Here is a 25,899-nt window from a genome sequence, read left to right on the forward strand (position 1 = left end):
CTTATGTTGACAAGACCTACAAGCTGAAAGTTTTATTGAATGAACTGTAGTACAATTTGGTGATTAACACACTGCAACTGTTTACTCCCAGGTGAGTGCAGTTTGTATCGGCAGAACAAAATACTAATGCAGCCAGCTCTGCAGAGTTTTACTGAACATATAATAATGTACACTGTTTACTGCACACATACACAGCATAACTTGTAGGAAGAAAAGCATTTACATTTTTGAACAAATTAAAAACAGATGGGCACACGATAATGAAGCATTTGGTTATAACTGTTTTTTACAACTACTGTTTATAAGATGGGGGGTTCTTCCCATAGCATTAGCTATATGATTCATGGAGGCTTGTGTCACACAGTTGGGAATGAGCTAATACACTGGGCCTTTCCTACTGATATAAAGAAGGAAATTAGCTGAGCTGTGCTTTAACTCCACCAAACTTCACAAAGTAAATGGAGGCGGCTGGGGGTTCTCTTTTCTTCCCGTCCAAAAAGCCTTCTAATTATCAGTCAGCTAAAGTGGTCTACTAAAATAACAAGGCGAGGGGTCACATGGTTTGCACACTATAGATATAGTTGCACAGACGCTGGTCCGCCCCAGTTTACAGAGACCTCGATGGGGAGGGTTCGCGATATTCTCGAGTCGAGATAAGGTTCTAGCGTGAGCTAAACTTAGATATCGAGAGAGGCATTGTGGTACGGTACGGTGTTCTGCATTTCTTCTTGGAGCTGATGCTCAGTGTGCTGTTTTCTGTCTCTCTGGCATTATTTTTTATGTACACTTTACTGAATTTGTACTAAAAAAACTTTGTATCTTAAAATGTTTTTTTTTTATAATCTAGCATTACCAGGCTGTTTTTCAGAAAAAAGTATTGTGTAACAGGAGACACTTGGATGCATCCCTTCAAATTGTGGAGCGCTAGCTGTTTTCTTTTGGTTTGGGCTTTTTTCTCTTCTGCCTGGCATTTATTTATACAGGAAACTTTGTGGACATTTTAGGCCATCAAAACTGCTGACCTGTGACCATCTTGTTATTTATGACTTTTAAATAGCTAATAGGGTGCTTTTTTTTCTGCATTTTGGCAGATCCTGTTCATGAAACACAAGGTTTCGTGGCAAGTCATGCAGCCTGTTTTTCCACTCAGAGCTTGATTTTTAAGTGTTTCATTGGCTCGTTTTTATTTTAAATGTTCTCGGCAATATGTGACATTTCCCTTCGTGTTGTGGGAATTCTGCTCCTCTCTTCTCCACCGTCTGCAGACCTGATACTCGAAAACTGATGGCCTCCCCAGTGCCTTCTCTGTCAATCTGGACACCGATTCACTCTTGAGCAGCCCTGGGCTTGCTGGTGACTGATCGTTGACTTTGCTTCACAAAGACCCAACAGAACACACTGTCACATAACAATCTGTGCCGCGCCAACCCGAAAATGACCATTTCTCTTGTGGATTTAGTACAGTGGAGTCCAATGTACATAAGTCATGTCATAAATCAGTTTACATCCTGCACAAAGCGACAGCAGGCGTAGAGCAGAAAACAGCAGAAAAAACAAGGAAACTTTCTTGAGATTTTTAATTTTTTCTAACGCACTGTTTTCTTTCTGTATGATCAGATGAACAGAAATGTTTGGTGTTACTATATTACTGATGATGAGGTGGTAATGGGTTACATAGTCACATAAAGGCACACCTTTTGGAGTGCCACGGAGTGAGACATAATCATGAATACAAAGTAATGCTAATCTGACCTCCTACAGTTAGTTATTCATGCTATTATAATGTAAATTATATCATATAAAAAATAGACTGGATAGGATTGACAAACAAGCACAATGGGTTGAATGGCTTCCTCTCATTTGTAAACTTTATGTTCTTATATTGCTGTGTTAGTATTCCTGGAAAAGCACGTGTCCCACATTCAGGCAGGAATTAGATTTAAGAATGTGTATAAAGATTTTCCCAGTATTTATTTAGATAATTTTGAATGCAAACCTCTATCCCGGGCCTTTCTGTGCACAGCTGTACAGGTCGTTAACGGAGCATGGCCTGATTCAATGATAGGGCGGAAAGCTCTATTGTGCTTCTGGCATTATCTCTATCGCATGTCATGCTTCAGCACTGATGGCAGACTCGGATGTTCATGTGAGAACCTGCTGTAGATGGAGACTCTTCTGCACAACTTTCCCTTTTTTCATTCAATTTTTTCAGATCAGTTACAGATACAGCGGGTTAATCCAGGTGATGCATGACACGGTTTCACAGCAACAGCAAAGGGATTATTTTACTTCAGTTGAGATTTGTAAAATGCTTTTTGCACTCTTTGCATCAATTTGACTTTTAATTCAATTCCTTAGATCTTTTAACAGACACTAGGCTTCATAACATCGACCCTATAGAACTGTCATCTTTCTTGTTACGTTACTTCCTGCGGAAAGCACTTGTGAAGTTCCCGTTTTTTTTCAGTGCCAGACCAGGTACTTGCCTTTTCACAGGCATGGGCCACATGATGGGAATACACACCTCACTTTCCCAAAGTGTGCAGCTCCAGCTGTTACTCCCAGCAGGAAGTCGCATTCAGCGTCTTCTGGCATTGACCCCAACTGTCTCCTCCTTTTGACTCAATAGAAAGAAGGAGACGGGGACTTACTGTTACATTCGTCACTTCAGAATGTAGTGCTTTTAAAATCTGTTCAAGATGCGGGACACAAATAATGGCTATTGATTTTATCCTGTTCAGAATTATACATACATATAGTTCAGTGGTGTAATTACACTGATTCGAGGTCTTGCAGGGAAACTAAATCAAATATTTTGCCAAGTTTCTACTGCTTTTGTTAGGACGACGGTGGAGGGGTTGAAAAAATATATGCGTCACTTTGCCATATCTTATTTTCAAAAGTCAGATTGATATTATCTAGTAGCTTCTGCCTTGTTATTTTAAAGTATAACATGTTTTTTATTTCCGTGGGAACAGTTTATTTGCAGTGAATTGGAGCTTCGGCACTACCAAAGTGAAGTCTCATGCCTGTGAAAGTGCAATGCCACGCAGCTGCCTCCTTGTATCATGAAACCTTTTTGCCAAGATAAACTGCTCTATATCTGTTAAGTCTGAATGGTTCAAAAAGTCTGTCTGTCAGAGACATTGGTTGCATTGCAAAGTCGAAATGACTTTATCCAGTTCTCTCTGCTCACACAGCCCTGAATTCAGAACCGCAGCGTGGACGAGAAGGAGCCATTGACCAGTCAGGTCTAGTTTAGGTTCTGTGGCAAATGAAACTCATCTAGATCAGAAAGAGCTAGTCCAAGCCCTCAGAACAGGAAAGTAATTTGAGTAAATATGAGCTAAAAAAAGGTTCCAGCAGCTGCTACCAGGGAGCCAAAAATCACCTGGAAACCAGCAGTTAAAAAGAAAAGTGCTCTTAAGGACTGCATTCATGTCACATTTTAACCTTTGATCCCTTTCTTACCTTTTAGGTTACTACCTTTACTTTGTGGAACCAGTGGAGAATATCACCTTATTTCAAGGGCAAACTGCTATACTGCACTGCAAAGTGGCGGGAAACCCTTTACCGAGCATCAGATGGCTGAAGAACGACGCCCCAGTCGTCCAGGAGCAGGGCCGGATATCCATCAGGAAAACCGATCTGGGATCCAGGCTGCGCATCCAAGACTTGGACACCACGGACACTGGCTACTATCAGTGCGTGGCGACCAACAGCGTGAAGGAAATCTCTGCCACTGGAGTCCTGTATGTTAGATTTGGTAAGATGTCATATTTTTATATCTCTGTTGGCTGCTCCTCACTGTCTCTTCTTCACGGTTCAGCCAGGCTCTGAGATTTCACCCTGGTTCTGTACTCTGCCACTCAGTCCCATGCTACTCTTCTGCTTATTGGCTTTTGGGTCAAGAGCTAGTTAATTTTTTTTAATGTCATTTGAGTCGATTGGGTATTTGTAGGCTTGTTGTGCTTTCCTCTGTGAGTTTTTATTTAAGTGGATTATTTCTCGGTCAGACTTGGAATCGTGGCGAGCCGAGTCCAGTAATGGTAATGAAATACAACTAGATATTAAGTTAAAATATTTACCTCATGTGACATTCATAATTAACACCACTCAAATATATAACAGACTTACTGGTGAACTTCACTGGGATTATATCTCCTTCCCGGCATAACTGTGCATTATTACGCACTCTCAAGGTTGCAATCTAACCTAGATTTCCACAGATTTGTGTGTTTGATGCCAGTTCAATATTACTTGGCAAAGCAAATGTTAAAGGACAGTCCACAGTATTAGCAGAAAACACTGCCAGTTCTACAGTGTATTTTTGTAAAACACTAGAATTACAGACTAAGATTTCTAAAATTGCCACCGCTGTTTCAAATTGGATTGAGTGATTTCTGGGTTTGCCAAAGAAAATGTTTGTGTAGAACAGCTTTCATGTTATTTTCTGCAAAGTTAACCTTTAATGCAGATATTAATAGTTTTGCGATGTGCATTACATGATTACAATGAATTATATATACATTTACATATATATAGGGGAAGTATGTATACAGAGGATTAAACGCACATAGTCACACATTTATATGGCAAGCCAAATTATCATTTAGAGATATCTCTAAATCATTTAAAGATATCTGCAAATATTTAAAGATATCTTCAAATAATTCCAGATATCTTCAAATATTTAAAGATAACTCAAAATCATTTAAAGATATCTGCAAATCTATTAGAGATATCTGCAAATCATTTAAAGATATCTCTAAATGATTTGCAGATATCTCTAGAGATATCTTCAAATCATTTAGAGATATCTTCAAATCATTTAGAGATATCTGCAAATCATTTAGAGATATCTTCAAATGACTTCCTGTATGTAGCCCAAGATTATCAATTCCTGTTAACTTGTTCATTCATTTCTATGTATCTGAATAAGGAAACAGGAAGTGATAATCTCAGCCAAAATACAGGAAGTCATTTGAAGATATCTTGAAATGATTTGCAGATATCTCTAAATGAACAGGAAGTCATTTGAAGATATCTCTAAATGATTTGTAGATTTCTCTAAATGAACAGGATGTTATTTGAAGATATCTCTAAATGAACAGGATGTTATTTGAAGATATCTCTAAATGATTTGAAGATATCTCTAAATGATTTGCAGATATCTGCAAATCATTTAGAGATATCTGCAAATCATTTAGAGATCTTTAAAAAGCACCTTATTTAGATATCTCTAAACCGTTTGCAGATATCTCTAAATCATTTATAGATAACTTTAAATGATTTAGAGATATCTTTAAATATTTGAAGATATCTTTAAATGCATTTAGAGATATCTCTAAATGATAATTTGGCTTGCCATACATTTATTTTATACATATAGCAGTGAAAAATTTGCCAGCCTATGTTTTGACACTGCTTAAGCATTTGACTGTTATTGATCAGGACCCAGTTTATTCCAGTTCATATTCACATTTGCATAACTGTGCTGTACCACATAAAACACAAGTGCATTCATGCTACAAAATGTTTCTGAAGAATTATACTCTCACACGTCTGGTAAACACAACACCAAGGCTAACTTTAGCAGCTGGTCTAAAGGCTTTCTGTTTATGGGTCTGTCTAGAGTGACTTCAAACCTCCAGCTGTGTTTTAAGAGCCACAGTGATGGTCAGTGAGGACTACAGCACTCGCATCACGTGACTGGGGTCACAGGGGAATGAAGTTACACCACTGTATCTCTAGGCATGGGAAAACGGAAAACCCCTTATTCTGGTGCTTGCTGCATGCATACGCACCATGTTCCCATTAACTTCAATCTTGCAAAATCCCTTCTTTGACACATTGGAAAATGCAGAATATACTGGCCTGAAGAAAGGAGACTAATAAGAAGTGCCTGTAGCCCGGCTCAAACAGCTTATGTCAGGTGAGGATAGACACGCAACAAAGAGCCGAAGGCTGCTGTTAGCATATCCAGTACTTGACAGGAAGAGGATATGGTTTCAGGTTCTGTCACATTGACATGCTTACCCTAATCCCTTGTGTTGAGAACTGCTGACTACCCTGCACTGCTAAGCCTGATGATACATGAGCTATTTGTAATAAAAAATAATATTAAATCAGTGTATTGTCATCTACCCTAGGCTGTGCTCTTAGAGGATTCATCTCACGTCCTTTCCCTCACTAACGCACGTGTGTCTCTCTACTTCTACAGGGCAGTCACCAACACCTGGCTCCAACTTCAATGACCAGTAAGTCCATCATCTTTGAAACGTGAGGACATGTCCGTCCCTCCATTTTTGTAATGTGTCGAGTGTCATCCCCCCACACACACTTTATGAAAGACATGATCATTCTTAGATGCTATTTAAGAGGTGTACAGCTGAAATTGTCCCACACAGCTTGTAATCATACCCCACCCCCCAGCTCCACAACTCACAATCGGACTCATAATGAATACCCCCCCCACCAGAAACAAAAGGTATGTCGTTGCCCAAAAGTATTTGTGCCTTTTTACATGTTTGGCTCAAAAGATCCTCAATTCCTATAAAAACCAAGTCAGACATGAGTCAGAGATAGGAGTTTGTAGGGATGTGTGGGTGGGTGGTTGGGGGCAGGGTGTTAGTTCATTTATTCACTAATTCATGATAAAAATAAACAATTTCTACACTTCGTCTATACATTACTTTACTGTGCTGTTTAGCTGACAAAGGTCTTCAGTTTGTTACAAATTGGTCAGATGTGTAACAAGGCAGACCTCTGGAGCTGGTAAACATTGGACAGGCAACCAGAACCTGTAAACAAAATTAAAAAATCATGTGCACCCCCCCACCCTATAAACATTCATGTCTTGCATTTTTAAGTTGTCGTAATATCTATGATTTAGGTTTGTTTAGCAAATATAACAACCGGGGAGGAAGAATATCTGTGGCAGTCAGTTACTTCAAGAATAAAGCAACGTCCCCTTGGATAGTGCACTGTATTTTGTTCACACGATCCCAAACGCCGATATGGAGAAGGGCCGTATCCTTGGAGCTCATCATTTCTCAAGTCTTGGGACATCAATGGCCCTTCAGTGTTGTGTCTTCGTTCCTTTCTCTTCTCACTGTGGAGCCTCAGTGTTTTACAAACCTCTCCACTGAGTCTGCGTCTCTCTCACTGCCAGGGAGGACTTGTTGCTTTTGGCTCCAGCTCCATTTAACAAAGCTGGCAGAGACGGGGGAGGAGGTGGATGGACCCAAGGACTTTCTAGGTGTAACTGGGGCTGTAAGGGGCCTTTCAGTGAACAAAAGGCCCATTCTCCTCTGAACGCACATGCTGCCCAGTGTCTTGGGAGGCCAAGAAAGCGTTTGTTTGGTCTGGCTGTAATTGTTGCTTCACAAGTAAAAATAAATGTTACAATGAGTGAGCATACAGTACATTAAATTCAGCTTGTTCAGTTCAGTCTTCCAATAACTGTTAGAAACTGTGAAAAACCAAAGAGAAAAATATTTTGTCAGAGTAAATTTATGCAAAAAACAAAACCTTAACATGCAAACACTTTTGCTAATTGAACAATGTTTGTCAGCATTTCCCCCCCCCTTTTTTTTTTTTTTTTTTTAAGTGTTGGCTGCAGCAGATGTGAACCTCTTAATAATAAGGCACAGAGCATTTGAATACCATTAAACTAGATCTCATTGCAATTACTGCCAGTCTGTTTGTGTGTTGGATTCATTGGCTCAAGTCTAATCGTTGACTTAATTCAAGTATTAAGATGTGCACTACACAAGAGCAACTTTGTCTCAGCCCTGGCCTTTTTTGGACAACATTAAAGACACTGGTGCCAAATCTCAGATTGTTTCCAGAGGGACCCTGAGATCAGCGCCCCCCATCTGACTTTTAAATGTATGAATTAAATCGGTCAGTCCATTCTGATTGTATTTACAGAGCGCTTCACACATTAAAACACAAAAGCTCATAGTAATAACACACAGACAAAGTAAAAGATAATAAGAGATGTGTCATGGTGATAAAATCACAGCTTCACATACCTAATGAAAATACTTCTAAATATAGAAGTAAGAAATTGAAGATGAAGAACATAAGAAAGTTTACAAATGAGAGGTGGCCATTTGACCCATCGTGCTCGATCGCGTCTATTTTTGAATGTTCCCAAATTGACGCTTCACCCACATTGCTGGGGAGTTTGTTCAGATTGTGACGCCTCTCTGTGTGAAGAAGTGTCTCCTGTTTTCCATCTTGAATGCCTTGAAGCCCAATTTCCATTTGTGTCACCCAGGTGCGCGTCTCCCTGCAGGTCTGGAATGTAGGATAAGTTTCAGAGAGGCCTAGCGTGGCCCTGCTGAGGCTGCGTTCCCATGTAAATCAGGGCTCCTGGGGGCCTCATGAGTTGTTCCAGTAACTTTGTAAATAGTTTAGTTTGGTTGCAGGTCAGAGGTAGATTAGGTGGCCTTAAGACAAGGCCTGTCATAAATTCCAGACGGCAAGAATTCTTTTGTATCTGCTAACCTTTGTGAATCAGAGCCCTCCAGTGTTCGTGGTTTGGCTTTTCTCCCTGTGCTCATGTTTGTCTTGGAAAGCTGTGCTGCCCATGAAAGGAGAAAGATCAGTGCTTAGGTGTTTAAACAGGCAGTCTGAGAAAAGGCTGCGAAAAAAGAGATAGAAGAGGAATTCTGTCCTAAAGATGCCACATTTTTCATATTACCCTTGTTTGCCTTTGGAAGTTCTCCATGCACAGTTGCTTGCTTTATGAAACTATTATATCCCTAAATAATGATTTAAGTGTTAAAGCAGTGGTATACTGCGTTTGTATTTTATAGCAATTTATGTCATACATAATTAAGAAATCATGCAATAAGTCCGCTGTAATATTGTGGCTTTCACTCGCCGGGTAGCTAACCAAAATGCAAAAGATAAATTAAGATTCTCCTTGGGTTCCTAGCTTCTGCAGAGTTAGCTTTAATGCTTTCCATCAGTGAGTGATTTGTGTAGTTTCTCTTTAAAAACATATATTTTTTTGTTCAGCAGTGATGCATACTTAAGCCTATAGTATGTCACAAGATTAACACAGTTGCTTAGATCTACATCACAATAAAAATGTACCCATTCTTTCTTACTACCACGACAGCAAACAAGAGAAAGGGAAATGTCTCACTAAAGAGAATTTCTATCCCAGCATTCCACTCGGACCTGCCTTGTTTGGTTGTGCGTGATTTCTATAGAATTGGCATCTTGGCCTACATCTTCAAACCTGAGTTAGCAATTCTGCTCTTTTGTGAACTGATGGTTTAGATCCTGCCAAACCCTTCTTTTCCTTGGCATTCAGTTAAAACCTTTGTGGACCTCACCAACAATTAGTCCGTCTGCTTTTGAAGAAGTTTCAATTAGTCTCTCAGTCTCCAGGCATGTTTAGATTGTACCCGTTTCTTTATACTTCTGGAAACATCATCTTACTTCGCTCCTAGGAATGGTAAAACTTTCTACCTTTTTGTGTATTAAGCTTATACATGGTTATAAGATATCCATGTTTATTTATTTCATCTCTATGGATATATATGGTAAGATGGTTTGTGTTCTTTATTTTAAAATTGCTCTTTCATGAAGGGAAAAAACAACAAATAATAAAAAGAAAGTGTGGAATTGTGCTACATCAAAGAGTCATTGCTATCAGGAATTGAAATCGAGAGTTGCAATTGAAGTCCATCAACAAGTCAAATTAATTGCAACGGAGAGATCTGTACAGCGTCAGATATTTTCATTGGCTCGATTTAAAAAAGGACAGACTTTGGAAAGGGGGCTGGCTGGGACTGAATTTACAGGTTTCGGTGCAGGTTAAAAAAAAAAACTTCTGTCCAGTAACATTCTGTCTCTTGGCAGTGCTTGTACCAGTAATTCAATTAGAGGACACATCTGTTTAAGATTGTTTTAATTGAGGAAGGGATTCTTTGTATTCATAGTCTTGCATTGCAATAAAGAGATTTTATTTTGGAAAAAAGTGTTTTATGACACTCGAATAAACCCTTTTTAAAAAGTTGTTAGCCTGTTTCCGGTTTGAAATGTTGCAGACATTAACTTTTACCAGGTAAATACACCAAAAATAGATTCTTCTGTTCCTCCACCTCCTTATAAATGGCTTGCTTACGTGCAGTGAGGGAGGCACACAAATGCCCCTCTGTTTCGACTGCTCACCAGAAGCAGGGGACTTGGCTCCTTCCAGTGAAATGTTAGGAGCTTGTTCTTTATGCTCTTTCTGTTCCCCCTATATGTGTATTAAAGGGTCTTCAGCCTTGTTACCTTTCACTATGTGTTCCTTCTTATTTATATCACAAACATTTTCTTCTGCTCTCCATAAATCACTGTGGTGAAATAAAGTCATTTTAATATCTTTAACATACACAGATGATTTATGTGTACTTTTTCAAAAATATATAGACTTTGGGGTGCAAATAGAAATTAAATGTGTTATTAGTTGACACTAGCTAAACACTATTGTTGCCATTTGCAATAAACAAAGCCCTGAATTATATCGATAGGTTTAATTGATTAAGGGGAATAGTGGTGTTTAATATATCAGACCCAGATCAGAAGAACAGGAGTAAGCAGAATTTATTTTCTAATTAAAGTATGTCCTGCTGCAATGTATCAGTGTATTTTAGAGCTTTGTAGTTTGTACTGTCCAGGAATAGACATTGGTTTACAAATATAGATGTCCAAAATATTATGGTTCAATTAGATGTATGATCTGTGGTTACACATTAGAAATATATATTTAAAAGCAAAGAACACTTTGAATGAAGGCCCTGAGTTTTCACCATGTGCGCTTTATGCACCACAAGATGAACCTTGACTGAAAGTCTTTTTTTGATCATCGGAGCTTGAAGCAGATGCTGTCGATGTACAGTTTTGATGTTTGGGTGGGAAGTAAAGTGTAGCGTAAATAGATCTCTGCAGAATCTGGGAGCAGTTTGGTTTTTCACATCTGTATTAAAAAAACAAAAGGAAGGTCTTAAGATCCCACCAGTATCTCAGTGCTTCATTCTTTTGTACCAGAACTGGGTCTCCTATTGAGAGGTACCCCATTTTGGCAAGTCTGCATGAATCCTGCCATGCAATTTATTTATTTAATTATCAAATAGAGTGCATCAGTTTTCCAGTTTTCCAGGCACACACTGTTTATTTAGTCTCCTTATCCTTTTTTGAGGGGTGTTAGTGCAGGCAGCTATGCTTTTATTCTTTTTGTTAAGAGACTCTCTTCAAACATGAGCTTCAAAAAATGCCAAACAGTCAATCCTAATTGCAGTGAAATTGTAACCATATGTGATATTTACTCTTTCAAAATTAGAGGTTTAGGCAATGACAACTCTCTTGGCACAGAGGACCGCGTTGCATAAATAAGATGAATATTGAAAATGCTTTTTGTTGAGCTGCTGCTATGCACAATGTTTTTACAGTGTCAGTACTTCACAAATGTCTAATAGGTGGTTAAAAAGAGAAATTCAGTAAACGTATTACATTATTGCACAGGATAGTACAAATAGGAGCCACACGTTTCTCACATAATTCATACTTTAGTGTTTAGCATGAATTTTCAGCTCTCTACAGTGATGGGGAATCTGCTTAACCATTCTGTTCCATAGCAATATGGGCAGAATACTGATTTCACAGGGATCTGTTAGCACTTTAGAAATGCATAACTTGAAAACTGTTTATAGCACCAGAGAACTGAGCAGGGACTAGGGTCACTGGACCTTTGGGGGGAAGGATCCCCAGGATAAAAAGCCTTCCCTCAGCATGGTGATTCATTATGCCATTAGTTGATGTCTCTGACATCCATCTATGTCAACAATCGCATGCTTACTTAAAGAGCTGAGCTCAAGGCAGCCTTTCTGTTAATAAAGGAAAATGGATCGCTTTTCCCTCCAACAGAAGATGTGCCCACGTGGATGGGGTCTGAAATGAAGGGAATATTTCAGCAAAGGTCACAAGATGTTTGGAGTAAGAGTGTGCAGGCTGTAAAACTCCAGAGCAATGTATGCCAAGTCCTGGTGTGAAATATTTTTGCAGCTCACGCTGAAGTGATATTCATGTGTGATTTATTTATTTTCCCCCAACCCTGTATCTTATTTGTTTTTGCACAGTATGTCTCAATAAAGCATGGCAGGGCCCTCTTTCTTTGAAGATATGACATTCTCAGAGCATATTGCCGCATATTGTGTATAACATCAATGAGCTGGCCAATTTAAACAGTGCCTTGTTGCCTAGAAGTAAACAATTTATTTTTATGAATGATATATATATATAAAAAAAACTATTTTAAATAGAACAGTTCCAATTTTGAAGATCTGCTTCGTGACTTTTAGCTCATAACAGGAGATACACAACAAATGCCCGTCGCTGATGTGTATGCTAACCCTGAGAGATGAAAAATTCTCTATATAAAACTGTCTGGTTTAGCAGACAAGGAAACAAGGTTGATCAAACTACACTAGTTCATATCTTTGACCTTATGTACACACATGCTCAATTTGGTTCTCCTTTGAAACATCTGCAACTAATTAAGCAATAATATGCAACACTAAGGGAGTTACTTGCGATTGTAGGCCATTTTCTTGTCAGTAACAGTCCCAAGCGAGTTTCATTTTGTTCTCTTGCAGTGGATTTTTTTCATGTTCCTCATAGTTATTGAACAGCAAATCGGTTCATACTGTCTTTTCAATTTTGTTCCAACTTCTTCAAATCGGCTCTTGAACTGATTATTGAGATGATTCAAACTCTGAGAAGTCAGGGTAGAAAGATTTCAGGGCAGTAATGTATGCTCCTAACGCCATCAATGGTTCAGTTATTTCTCCTTGGTTGTTCTATCATGACCAGAAGACCGTTTCCTTGTGTATGCTTCACTGAAGGTTGACTGACACACACACACACGCACAAACTGTAGTCAATGTGGCCTGCCTGCCTCCCACACTCTGTTAGTTTTTCTTCGTATTGGGATGCCAACTGAAAGATTTGAAATACTCTGCTAAACCGAGGTTTATAATGCACTGTATTTTTCTCCCCGTGTTTCTTTTTCTCTCTGTTGTATTGTAAATGATAAGAACATTTTAAATATTAAACACTTTACTCCATTAGAGTAGAAATCTCAGCAACTTAAATGTTGACCAGATAGACATTCATTCAGAACCACACTGCTCACAAAATAAACTTGCATTTTACATAGTTGCACTCTGAGAAAAGCTTGTCTCCCATTCTTGCTCTGGATGCTCGCATTTAAGCAATAGTTAGAATGCTTGCATATGTTGTAGCAAAATAAAAAATGAAAATAGCTAATCAATGCAAACTATTGGGTAAATTTCTAACAATACTTTAGATTACTGTAAAAACAAATATTCCAGCTATAATAATCAATAACAGTAATATTTGGCATTTCATTCCCATTTCTCTCCTTATAAAATAATTACATGTAATAATTGGACTATATCCAAATTCAACAATATTGATTGTGATCAATTATTTGTCCAATATTGTAATATTTTACACACCTATTTAAACAAATATGACATTGGCTTTGTATTTTATTACATTAACGATATTTGCATTGCAATATAACATTTATTATTATTATCAGGAAATTGAATCGTATGGTGTCTTATAACTCAATACTAGTAGTACTGTAGTTATTATAATTGTCTCTGACACTTGCTCTTACTAGCACTAAAGTTATTGTATATTGTAATGTCTTGTATTTCATACCTTGCAATTATTTTATTCTTTATGTATATTTTGTATTGAATTGTAAGTCACCCTGGACAAGGTAATCTGTTTAGAAAGAAATAATAATCATAATTAGATTAACGATCCTTTTATAAAGGAATCAAACCGCTCCGTTGCGACTATCGGATTAGATATATACATTATAACCGGGAAGGCAAAATTATTATTGGACTTGCATAATTATGAACAGAAGATCAAATACACTATAGATGGCTCGTTTTATGTTTGTTTCAACTATATGTATCTATTAACATTTTAGTAGGATATATATTCTGTTGAATTAACAATAGAACCGCCAACATTTTCGTGTTACATATAACCACTGCACCCGCATGTGCGACTCCTTTATAAAACGGCCGTGTGACATCAATGAATTACAAAGAGTTGGATAAAATGTAATAGTTTTACATATGAACATCACACATGACATTTTGAGAGCAGAAACATTGCATTTACATAGTTTTTTTTCTTATTTTCCAAAATGATCGCATAGGCTACATAAACATGAAAAAATGAACAATAAAATAAAATAGGCTTCACGCAATAAACTGTAAACTGGAATATGACATGTGAAAGTGTTTTGAAATGGCTCCATCTATTACAGTTGCGTATCAATGCAGAAAACACGCTTTTCAACACTACAGTACCCTACACTAATACAAAAATAATTAGCATTAATGATCAAACAGTTGACTGATCAAGACATTGATCCAGAGGCCTGGGTTTGCAACGTGATCAACATTGAATTCCACAGGAAAGTTAGAAACTTGCTGAGCTGGTCAGGACAGGCAGACGAGAGCTATATCAGGTGCAAATCTGCTAATAAAACAAATAGTGATAATAATATGTGATGTGTAGAAAATCACGTGTTTCAGCAATCAACACGATTATAACTTTCACAATAACTAATTTTATTACAAAGCCCAGATTGTCGGCTGTATTATTTACAGTATAAACCACATAAACTGGAAGTCCGACAGTTGGAGAAGAAAGTATGTATAACTTATTAATTTTGGGGAGTTTACAACTGAAACACCATATATGTATTTAACTAAAATATTTAGTAACATGTGAGAACGGATATGTGGGAGAAATTCACAAATGCAGACATATTTTGAATTGCAAAGAGCTGCACAAAAAGTGGCTATGGCAGTCCTAGTGTTATAAAAAGCTAAACATTCTAAAAGGCTTTCCCAATTTATTTTCAGAAATATCAGATATTTAAATTATATGCTCAGGTTTTAGTGGACAAAGAAATCTTTAAATCATCTGTAAACTGTAAAATATTGCCGTTATATTAGTATTACCACACGTTGGAATCGTTTAGCAAACTGCATTATTCCATTCAAATGTGAATGTAGGGAACATCTGGATTTCTATTAATTTAAGTCATTAATATATATTTCATGAAGAGGGGTATGATCAATTACTTGCTTAGTAAATAATCCATTGTCCATTTCGTCTCCACAATCTCCTTGCATTTAAGACATTTGGCACTTCATTTGCTTGCTTCAATGCAGCAGTGTGAAAATGCATTTTTAAACATTTTGTGTTTGCAATTATAAAAAAATAAATTACAAAGAAGTAAGGTAATTTGTGTCCGTGACTACAGTGTGGTATTTTCAGACAGGGAAAACAGTTATAACTGACTGTAGCACAAATAAAACAAGTAAATCCCAGTTTTTCTTTTTTGTTGTTTTGCTTTAGTTTTTTTTTTCTTCCTGTGTGCTGACCAGCTAGAGTTTGCACGTGTTGCAACAAAACTGATAATTTACATCTAATTAATTTAAAAAAGTTCGCAATCAGTTTTCAGTATGAGAAATCACATGTGAGCAATTTTAAACACAAAGTCCTCAAAGTACTCGGAGTGAGACCACACCCCTGAGGCCAAGGCCAAGGACGAGACCCGGAAAACTGTCCTCAAGCCGGCCTCGAGGACCCACAACTGTGGTGACATAAATTACAACATACAGCCCTGCCATATACACATTTGTTTAAGCATGTATGGAAAAGGAATTATACATCTTGCCGGAGTTTCCACTTTGGAAAACTGTGTCGCATAGCAAGACCATCTCCAGTGGACGAGCTCTGGGGATCTCGAATAAGCCAGCTAATGGATAACTCAGTCTGGTAGTTCAGCTTTTGGCATTTCTCAGATTTTTCACAGCTTGTAAACTCTCCAAAATTGTCACAAAAAAATCATAGCTTTTGTAGTTAACAAAGAAAAAAGTTCAAAGTTGCATTAAGGAAACAACACAGACAGAAGATTTTGTTTAAATGACAGTAAAGGGAAAATTAGACTCCTTGTCTGCAGAGAGGATTTTTTATAAGCAGGTAATTAAACCACTTAAACTTAAAGTGAGTTTAACTGGTATGCAGAGAGTTTACCCGGGCAGCCTCGCCAAGCAGGGTTGGCCCGGCGTGGCTGTGTGTCCCCACTGTGGGGCAGCCACAACACTGGCCTGTTGTCTGTGGAGAGGCCCGGCCGGCTGGTGACCACAGAGCCAGACCTCCGCATCGAAGACGACAAGAAAATGAAAACATTGTGGTGGAGAGGAAGTCCTATGTAAAACAACAGGTTGCTCTTATTAGGGGAAAATCCTAACCATATTGGGGGACAAAGGTGCATCAATCAGAGAACATATGACAGCACGGCCTTCCTGTTCTGTGGATAATGATCTTTGAAGATGGGGGGAAAGTGTGTTTTGTCACTGGCTGATGATGTGGAAAATCATTTAAAACTTTCTTAGTGTAAAATATGGGGGGTTGAATTTCCAAATAGTGTAGAATATGTTTTACTAGGATTCATGTTTGTCTTACTCGTGAGAAATGGCTAACACTCTCAGACAGGCCCGGGTCCAATCCAAATTTCAACCCTGCCTGTACTTCATTTTCATAAGGTAGAAAGAAGAACCCTCTGTCAAACTCAAAACTGGCATCAAATACTGGAAATGTCTTCTGCGATTGCCTCTTGAAAATTGCTGACTTTGGACTAACATTCTTGCTCTACACTCGGTCTGTGATTTACACGACACTGTGTTTTTGTATGGAAAAACAACCCCCTTAAAGCAAGATTTCTGCTGGGTATCATTCCCATGCAGCTCAATGAGAGAATATTCTTGTTGATTGTGGCCATGGGTTATAACTATTTTTAGCCCAACTTGTTATAGATGTCAGAAAAGCCTCTCCAGTGATACTGTGGACGAATGCTGTGGAGAGCAATGAGAGCACATTTATCTCCTGTCAAACAATGAAGTGTATTGTTTTCAGAAAGTATTTATGGAAAATCAAGGGGAAATGGTTATGTTTGGGGTTTTAGTGTTTTTTTCAAGTTAGTGTTAATTTTTCATGTAGATCAGAATTGTAGGGAGGATGTTCGGAATATATTCGAACAATCTCATGTATTCCTTTATAAATCAAGCCGAAATGCCGTCAAGTTTTTATTTTTCCACATAAAGCATAAGTCGTGCGGTGGATTAGTGAGGTTTATAAGTAATTACCTCTTCTTGAGGATTAGGTTTTGGGATAGAGTTCCATGCAGATTAAACTCTTTCAAGGTGTGCATTAGGACTTGTTTGGCACACCTAAAAACAGAAGGCAGAATGAATTGCTTTCACAGATTTTTGGTATCATGTTCACGCTTTTTTATTCCGTTCTTTTCAAGCTGCTTTTGGCTTTGAGAGAAAATCTATTTTCCCAGTTTCCCCCTCACTTCTAAGATCAGAAGCTGTGAAGAAAATGCTGGAAGACATGCAGAGTTCACTGTTTCCGATTAGCTGGTGTTGATTTGAGAGTATTATTTAGGCTCGTTGTGTAGCCAGCACCGTTACAGTTTATCTGTTGAGTGGGAATTGCGAAATACATCTGAAGCCGTTTTCCACCACAGTGTGAAAAACAAACACCTTTTTATTGCTAGTTTGATTGATAGATTGGACCTGCACTAGATTTCTGTATCATCATAGTCTGACATCTCAGATCTTTAACAAGGAATTCAAGCATTGGAGAACTCTTCAGCTCCTCTGCAGAAAGTTACCTCCTGAATTATTCCGTTTTTGTTGCACTGTATGAGTTGCTAAACAGTTCCTTCCGTGTAACCAATACAAAAATAGATTGGTAATGATGCCTATGTTTGTTTATTCACACTTTGTTACTTTAAACACCTGATTAGAAACCCACCTATTATTATTTTAACCCTATTGATGAACATATGAAAAGACAGCTTCTCTGACTATATGTCAATGATGTCTTACAGAGTATTAAGTGTGTTGTTTTCTGCTTTGAGTAGAAATGAAAGAATTCTGCGCTACATCCCCCTGACTGTCTTTTATTACGTCTAGTGCTCACTTTAGAGAGTATCTGTGTGGTACACATGGGCCCTTCTTAATGAAGGGCTGAGATTAGTTCTTCCTTGGTAAGCCATCTAATTAAAATACCAAGTTGATGCCAATTCAATGGTCGTTCAAAAGGAGGTATTAAATTACAAATGCAACTGGCAAGGTTTCTAATTAAAATACAACACTGAAGTCATTATGATACCAATTGTGAAACTGGAAGTTTTAAATTACAACCAGCACGATAAATCTGTCATCTAAACGTCACGGCCCGGTATAAGCACAGCTTGTCTGTGTTGAGGAAAATAATAAAGAGAAAAATATACACACATGTACACAGATTGCTTCCATATAAATCATTGTTGAATCATTTGTTTAATAAACTTCTTCCTCGGGTGAAATATGTTAAGTTCCTGTTGAAATGCAATCAGACGTGTTACGAAACCTTAACAATAACTGAAAAGCATTGTAAGCTTAAAATTATCTTGACATTCCACCAGTGAACGTTTAAGTTAATTTAACGTTTTCTGAAAGCAAGCCTTTTTCCTGGTGAACTTGAAGCCTCTGGATTCATACCAGACAATTTTTAACATTTTGCTTCTTTGTAGGGTTGCTCTGAACTATTAGTAGCACCACAGTGATTCAGTGATTATTTTGGGGTGGAACATTATGTAGTCATACTAGTGTTTGAAGGTATGGACTAAAGCCGAAAACAGATTTTGTGACGGGCATTATTTCTGTTTGACAGAACACTGTAGTGCAAAGTGGACGTCTGGAGAAAAAATAATACAAGGAGGGAGGGGAAGAAATCTTAGGTTTTTGATGAAGTGCAGAGGAAACTAGAGAACAAAGATAATTTTCTTCTCTCATGAACACTTGAAAATGTCTTTGTAGGAGATTTGGCACTTTCATCACTTTAAGACTTTCAAAAAAGCATGGCTGAAATCATGCAGAGGTGAAAAATCTTACGAGATACCTGTTGGTCTCCTGGGATTTTTCCTTGATGAGGTATAAAAAAAAAAAAGGCATTCATGCAGCTTTGCAAGCGTGGTCTGATCCAGAGTACAGGAATGTTGATGAGAGCCCTCTCCTTTAGGGACCTGACATGTGCAATTATACTTATGGAATCCATTTGTGTTTTCAAAGGGACAAGTTTCATGAAAAAGGATTCTGTCAGCCGTACAGAGGGATCGCATGCGCTCGCTTCATTGGAAACAGAAGCATTTATGTGGAGTCCCTCCAGATGCAAGGGGAGAGTGAAAACCGAATAACTGGTAGGAATGACAAGCCTTGGGCACAGCAATAACCATGTGTTCCTCGCCCTGTGTAAAGACTGACAGGATTTTTGTTTTTGTTTTTCTTGGCCCATTTCAGATTTTATTTTTTTATTTTTTATTTTCTCTTTTCTTACCGTTCATGTGCAGATTCACATCGTTTATACATCAGAAAAAGTATACAAAGGTTGAGGACAAAATCGTGAGGGCCACCATTTCCATTAAAAGCTTATGCTTCCCTCAGGATCACATCTCCAACCATCTTAAGGAACACAGCTATTGGATTTAATGAAAATAATGTTTATTATACTACCTTTAGGAAAAACTATACATTTGAAAATATGTGTTCTAGTTATGCAGTCCTCTGGAAACTGAGGCCAATTTTTCATATGGCTTCCAACAGTTTCCTTGTTTTAAACCGATAAAGACCCTTCTGTTAGTGTATTATTGCCTTCCAAATACATTTAAAACAATTTTGAGGGCATTTCAAATGTGGAGAAGGGAGACACCTTGTGAGAAAGATTGAAACTACAGCAGCAGCAACAAGCCAAGCTTTTTATTTCCACACACAAGTGTCCATCAACGTGCCTCTGAGGGAAGGCAGCTATCTCTGGAATCTGTACTGAGCCAGGCCCTTCCACAAACCTTCAGCCTTCAGTGCTGTTTTATTTGTGTTGCTTTATAAATTGATACAGACCTGTCAAGTGTTTTGTTTTGCTGATCTTAATGCCGTCTAATTAATTCCCAATTTCCCAATTCTGTTCCTCTCGCGCTGCAGCCGCGTTCACCATGATCGGCACCTCCACGCACCTGTCCGACCAGTGCTCCCAGTTTGCCATCCCCTCCTTCTGCCACTACGTGTTCCCGCTCTGTGACGAGGGCTCCCGCAACCCCCAGCAACGGGAGCTGTGCCGAGACGAGTGCGAGGTCCTGGAGAACGACCTGTGCCACACGGAGTACACCATCGCCCGCTCCAACCCTCTCATCCTCATGCAACTACAGCTGCCTGTGTGCGCCGCCCTGCCCCTGCCCGAGTCCCCTGAGGCGGCCAGCTGCATGCGGATCGGCGTTCCCGTGGAGAAGCTGGGAACATGTAAGTGCCACAAGGCTTAGAGACCCGAGCACGACAGGATATTGACGGGCATTGCTGCTGCTCCTGCATGGAGTTCTTCTGTGCCCAAAGCTGGAGCCCTTTTTGATATTTCCATCCTTAATACTGTAACATCCTGTACCTGAATTATTGTCAGATGTTTATATAGCAGCAGTCTGTTATACACCATATTGAACTGGACTGCTCAGTCATGTGCTTTTTAGAAACATTTCCCCTCTTTTTGTTTTTAATTAAAATCATTCTTGATTTTTGTTGCTTTCTGGAACTTAGTAGCAGTCAGTTATCGTTTTCCACTACAGGTTATTTGTGTCTTTCCGCATTATAAGAGAATGGTGACTGTAATTACTACAGAATGAAAATATGTTCAGAACAAAAAACAGGTTTGCAACAGATACACTCCCCCTGTAAATAACAATGTAGGAATTTAGCATGATTAGTAGTGCAAGTAGCTTTACCGCTCTAGAAGAGGAAATGTGATACTACAGTCTCAGAGGTTTTCACAGAAATGTTTTCCAGACGTGACTAATTCTCCAAAGCGAAGGAAGGGGCCTTTGACCCCAGCTCAATAGTTTTTCCTGCTAATCAAACGGTCTGGATAGTTTGATGTCCCCTCTTGTGACCAGTAATATGTTGCTCTAAGTAGCCTGCAGGTATTTTCATCTGAGGGTGGCAACACATACATTTCTACATTTCATTTCTAAAAATCATTGTTCAATGTTATAGAACAAATACAAGAATATAGTTAAATAAGAGGTCAATATGATTTTTCGTGTCCTTACATTTATGCACATTTTCTTTTGAATAATAAGCTGACATTCTACTGCTTTTTGTTTTTGAAATCATGAGTAAGAATGTGTTGGGTACTGAAAGAAGGAAGGGAATGAGTAGCCATCTTTTTTCATGTTTGTTGGTTTGTTTGTTTTCGTGCTGTCATTTCCTGCCTCTAATTTTGAATCCTTGTGAAAGATCCTCCCACAGATCACAAGTGTTACAATGACAGTGGAGCAGATTACAGGGGCACAGTCAGTGTGACAAAGTCAGGGTACCGATGCCAGTACTGGAACACCCAGTTGCCCCACAGCCACCACCTGACCGGCATGGAATACCCTGAGCTCGGAGGAGGCCACAACTACTGCCGTAACCCCGGGGGGCAGATGGAGGGTCCCTGGTGCTTCACACAGGATGAGAGCATCCGTCTGGACCTGTGCGACATTCCCGCCTGCAGTAAGTGGACCCTCACGTATATGAGAGGAGAATAATGGGGTGTGAGAAACTTCACGGCCTTGGATGGTATAACCTCCATGTCTAATTATCTTCTTTGTAATTGTTTAGACTTTGTAAGTTGTGGCTTTCAAGGTGGACACATACTACCACCAGATTTAAATTTAAATTTTAAAAGTTAAGTTTAAAATTGTTTATAGGGATACATTGCTGAACTCTGGATAAACCGTGTTCACACCTAGCAACTCGTTTATCCTAGAGACATCACAGAACAAGATCATTATTATATTTAGAGATCTCAGTTAAGACACCTCTGGATGAAAGGCCCACATCAGCATTCTACCTAATTCACTAAATTAACCACACACTTCATTAGTAGCGTGAATGTTTTGTGAGAACAAGATCCGACATGTCTCTTCCTGAGCCTGAGGGAGAGGTTTCACAGTGTATAGTTTGGCTCAAGCCAGCATATGTGAAACGGTGCCCAGTTAATGAAAGAACACCTGTTTGTCTCAATTAACTTTGTACAGCCCTGGCAACATCTGAGTGGTATTAATTATTCATGGGGCCCTTCTTTGCTCTATGAAAGGCGATCTATATTGTGTGAATGAGATGCAGGGCTACTGGATTCCTGGTCTAGAATCAGTGTGAAAGAGACCATCGCAGTGAGTTTAACCAGGGTCCCCATGGGGGTCATGTCTGGTGTCTGGTAGAGCCACTACACAGTTTATATTATCATCCATTACCATCACTAATGGGAGGTCATTCACTCACTCTTTTGATAGATGGATGGATAGATAGATATAATGCAGAGCAGTTACACTACACTAATAGCATTCATCTCATTAACTATTTCCCTTTGGTTTGCAGAACCCCAGGAAAACCTGAAAAGGGAGATCCTTTATATCCTGATCCCCAGCATCGCCATCCCCTTCGTCATCGCCTGCCTGTTCTTCCTGGTCTGCATGTGTCGGAACAAACAGAAGGCCTCCACTGACACACCTCCTCGCCGGCAGCTGATGGCCTCTCCCAGTCAGGACATGGAGCTGCCCCTCATCAACCAGCACAAGCACCAGGTAACACTGTCCCCCCTCCCCCCGAGCACCATTAAAGTATAGCTCCTGCTCTGTGTGAAATGATACTAACCAGTACGGTGGCCCTTTGTGCTCCACAGGGGAAACTCAGAGAGATCAACCTGTCTGCCGTCCGCTTCATGGAGGAGCTGGGTGAAGACCGCTTTGGCAAAGTGTACAAGGGCCACCTGTACAGCACCGCGCCCGGGGAGCAGACGCAAGTCGTCGCCATCAAGACAGTGAAGGACAAGGCCGAGGCGACGCTGCGGGAGGAGTTCAAGCACGAGGCCCTGATGAGGAGCCGCCTGCAGCACCCCAACATCGTCTGCCTGCTGGGCCTGGTGACCAAGGAGCAGCCCATGAGCATGATCTTCTCCTACTCCGGGCACGGGGACCTCCACGAGTTCCTGGTCATGCGCTCGCCCCACTCTGACGTGGGCAGCACTGACGATGACAAGACCGTGAAGTCCACCCTGGAGCAGGCGGACTTCCTCCACATCGTGACCCAGGTGGCAGCAGGCATGGAGTACCTCTCGAGCCATCATGTGGTGCACAAAGACCTGGCCACCAGAAACATTCTCGTGTGCGACAAACTCAATGTCAAGATCCTCGACCTGGGCCTCTTCCGCGAAGTCTACTCCGCCGATTACTACAAGCTGATGGGGACCAACCCCTTCCCCATTCGTTGGATGTCTCCGGAGGCCATCATGTACGGCAAATTCTCAGTGGATTCCGACATCTGGTCCTATGGGGTGGTGCTGTGGGAGATCTTCAGCTACGGACTGCAGCCCTTCTGTGGTTACTCCAACCAGGATGTCATTGAGATGGTGAGAAACCGCCAGGTGCTACCCTGTCCCGACGACTGCCCCGCCTGGATTTACACCCTCATGCTGGAGTGCTGGAACGAGTTCCCTGTGAGGAGGCCCAGGTTCAAAGACATCCACACCCGGCTTCGGACCTGGGAGAGTCTGTCCAATTACAACAGCTCGGCCCAGACCTCGGGGGCCAGCAACACGACCCAGACGAGCTCCCTCAGCACCAGCCCAGTCAGCAATGTCAGCACGGCTCGGTACGTCAACCCCAAGCAGAAATCCCAGCCTTTCCCCCAACCCCAGTTCATGCCCATGAAGGGTCAGATCCGTCCCATGGTGCCTCCTCAGCTGTACATTCCCGTCAACGGCTATCAGCCCATGCCGGCCTATGGAGCCTATTTACAAAACTTCTACCCCATGCAGATCCCTATGCAGATGCCCCCACAGCAGATGCATCCTCAGATGGTGCCCAAGGCCGGATCCCACCACAGCGGCAGTGGCTCCACCAGCACGGGCTATGTCACGACAGCCCCCTCCAATGCCTCAATGACTGAACGGGCTGCTCTGCTCTCAGATGACGGAAAGGCTGTCGACGAAGATGTGGCCGATGGAGCGTCCCAGACTGGCCTGCACAATGAGGACGTGTCTGTGCCAGAAACAGAGCTGCTTGGGGACAATGACCCTCACACAGAGGACCCTGAGATCCAATCAGAAGCATAAACCCAAGCAAGAGCTGAGACAAGCTTTGATCTAACAGAAACTAAAACTCAAGTGAAAAACTGAAGTGAAGGGAATGATTTGTATTCATTTTAAAAAAAAAGGCAAAAACTGAGTGTTATTTATAGAGATCTGCCGTCACTGGTGCATCTATACTCCAGTATAGTGTTTCAGTTCGTTCCTTTGGGATTTCAGATTGTGGCTTAGGGTGACTGATGGACTGATCCTGAAGACAGCGAACCCTGCAAGAGCAATGAAGAATCACGCGTTCACCCAGAGGAAATGTGTGCAGGCACAGAGGGGTGTACAGTATTTTAGATTTTTATTGGAAGTGTTGCAAGGCCATTCAGAAGAATTTTGTTTCTTACTGTTGCTGTGCAACATAATGCAATACTTTTATATAGATTTTCTAGAGTTGCATTCTTTTAAGAATTTTACTTTTATTTTTTTGCCACTGTTGCATACAAAGTAAGAATGAATTCACCGGGGAACTAAGATTGTGATTTTGTAGTAAAAGTGACCTTAGGTATTATACACACGTTTACTTTTTTTTTTTTTTTTTTTTTAAGGAAGTATTCAGTGTTTTCATCCTCACAACAGAGGCAGAGTTTGAGATGCTGGAAAACACAAGAATACCAAGCATGCATGTAGAAAATATGCATTTGAGAATATAATGAATGTGGCAGAACATGTGCTTTGAGGGAATGTTTTTTTCTAGATCTAAAGTAAAGGAAGCTTTTGGCCACTGAGTCTCATGTGGATCTTTAGAAATTCATAAGCCTGATATTATAAAAGATGACATTTCTGTTTGTGACAAATTTCTCTTTTTTAAAGAAGCATAATGAGTTCAAAGGTAATGGGGAAAGGTGAATTAATTTTAAGGGTCAATATTCATACATGTTTAACAACGCAACTTTTACTATTGTGTTGCTTCTTTTTCATTTTAAACTCTGTACAGATGTGTAATTTATGTTAATAATGTTTAAATAGCTTTCTTTCTGAAGTATTCCGAGTTTGTTTTAAACCAATTTAATGTAATTTAAGTGTTTCCTCTGTCCTGCTGGGATGGAGTCTGTTATTCAATGGTATTACTTTTGCTTTACTTTTAACAAGCCGGTCCATTTTCAGAACTTTTTTTTTTTTTTGTAACACACAAGTGATAATGTTTTTGTAATCATCACACAGTTTAGCTATATATTTTGTACATTCAGCCACGTGGAGTATCCAATAAAGAGATACATTACTTAGTCTTCTAACGAGTGAGTATCTTTTGGCAAGGTAATCAATTTCTTGACCTCATTGCCTTTTATATTGTGATATTTTTGAAACAAATAAAATTCTTCATATGATTGAACTGAACTGTTTTGGAGAACGACCACTTACTATGAGTAAAAACATCATATAGGAGACAACCTAACAAAAGACTGAGTACATTCAAAACTCGTCAGATGGACAAAGTCATTTGCATTATATGACTGATTTAATGCTTTTAAAATATAATTACATTAGAAAGGTTGGGATTAACATGTTTGTTGTGATCAGGGTTGTTTTGTATTGTTTGTTTTACAGTACAAGCTAATG

At 39.7% G+C, this 25,899-nt stretch overlaps 1 protein-coding gene across 2 annotated transcripts in view; it reads left to right on the plus strand.

Moving 5' to 3' along the window:
- Window positions 1-25,677, plus strand: part of ror2 (receptor tyrosine kinase-like orphan receptor 2) — a 74,215-nt gene extending 48,538 nt beyond the window's left edge. Inside the window, exons 3-9 of one of the 2 annotated variants that reach the window (XM_066711375.1) lie at window positions 3,479-3,766; window positions 6,224-6,260; window positions 19,257-19,384; window positions 20,163-20,477; window positions 21,462-21,719; window positions 22,587-22,792; window positions 22,891-25,677. In XM_066711375.1, coding sequence (XP_066567472.1) covers window positions 3,479-3,766; window positions 6,224-6,260; window positions 19,257-19,384; window positions 20,163-20,477; window positions 21,462-21,719; window positions 22,587-22,792; window positions 22,891-24,321 — 2,663 coding nt within the window. In that variant the 3' untranslated portion in view covers window positions 24,322-25,677. The remainder of the gene's footprint in view (window positions 1-3,478; window positions 3,767-6,223; window positions 6,261-19,256; window positions 19,385-20,162; window positions 20,478-21,461; window positions 21,720-22,586; window positions 22,793-22,890) is intronic. The other variant, XM_066711376.1, reaches the window with a different exon arrangement.
- The last annotated feature ends 222 nt before the right edge of the window (window positions 25,678-25,899 follow it).

The sequence above is a fragment of the Amia ocellicauda genome, chromosome 8, assembly GCF_036373705.1.
Source record: "Amia ocellicauda isolate fAmiCal2 chromosome 8, fAmiCal2.hap1, whole genome shotgun sequence".
Classification (NCBI taxonomy): Eukaryota; Metazoa; Chordata; class Actinopteri; order Amiiformes; family Amiidae; genus Amia; species Amia ocellicauda.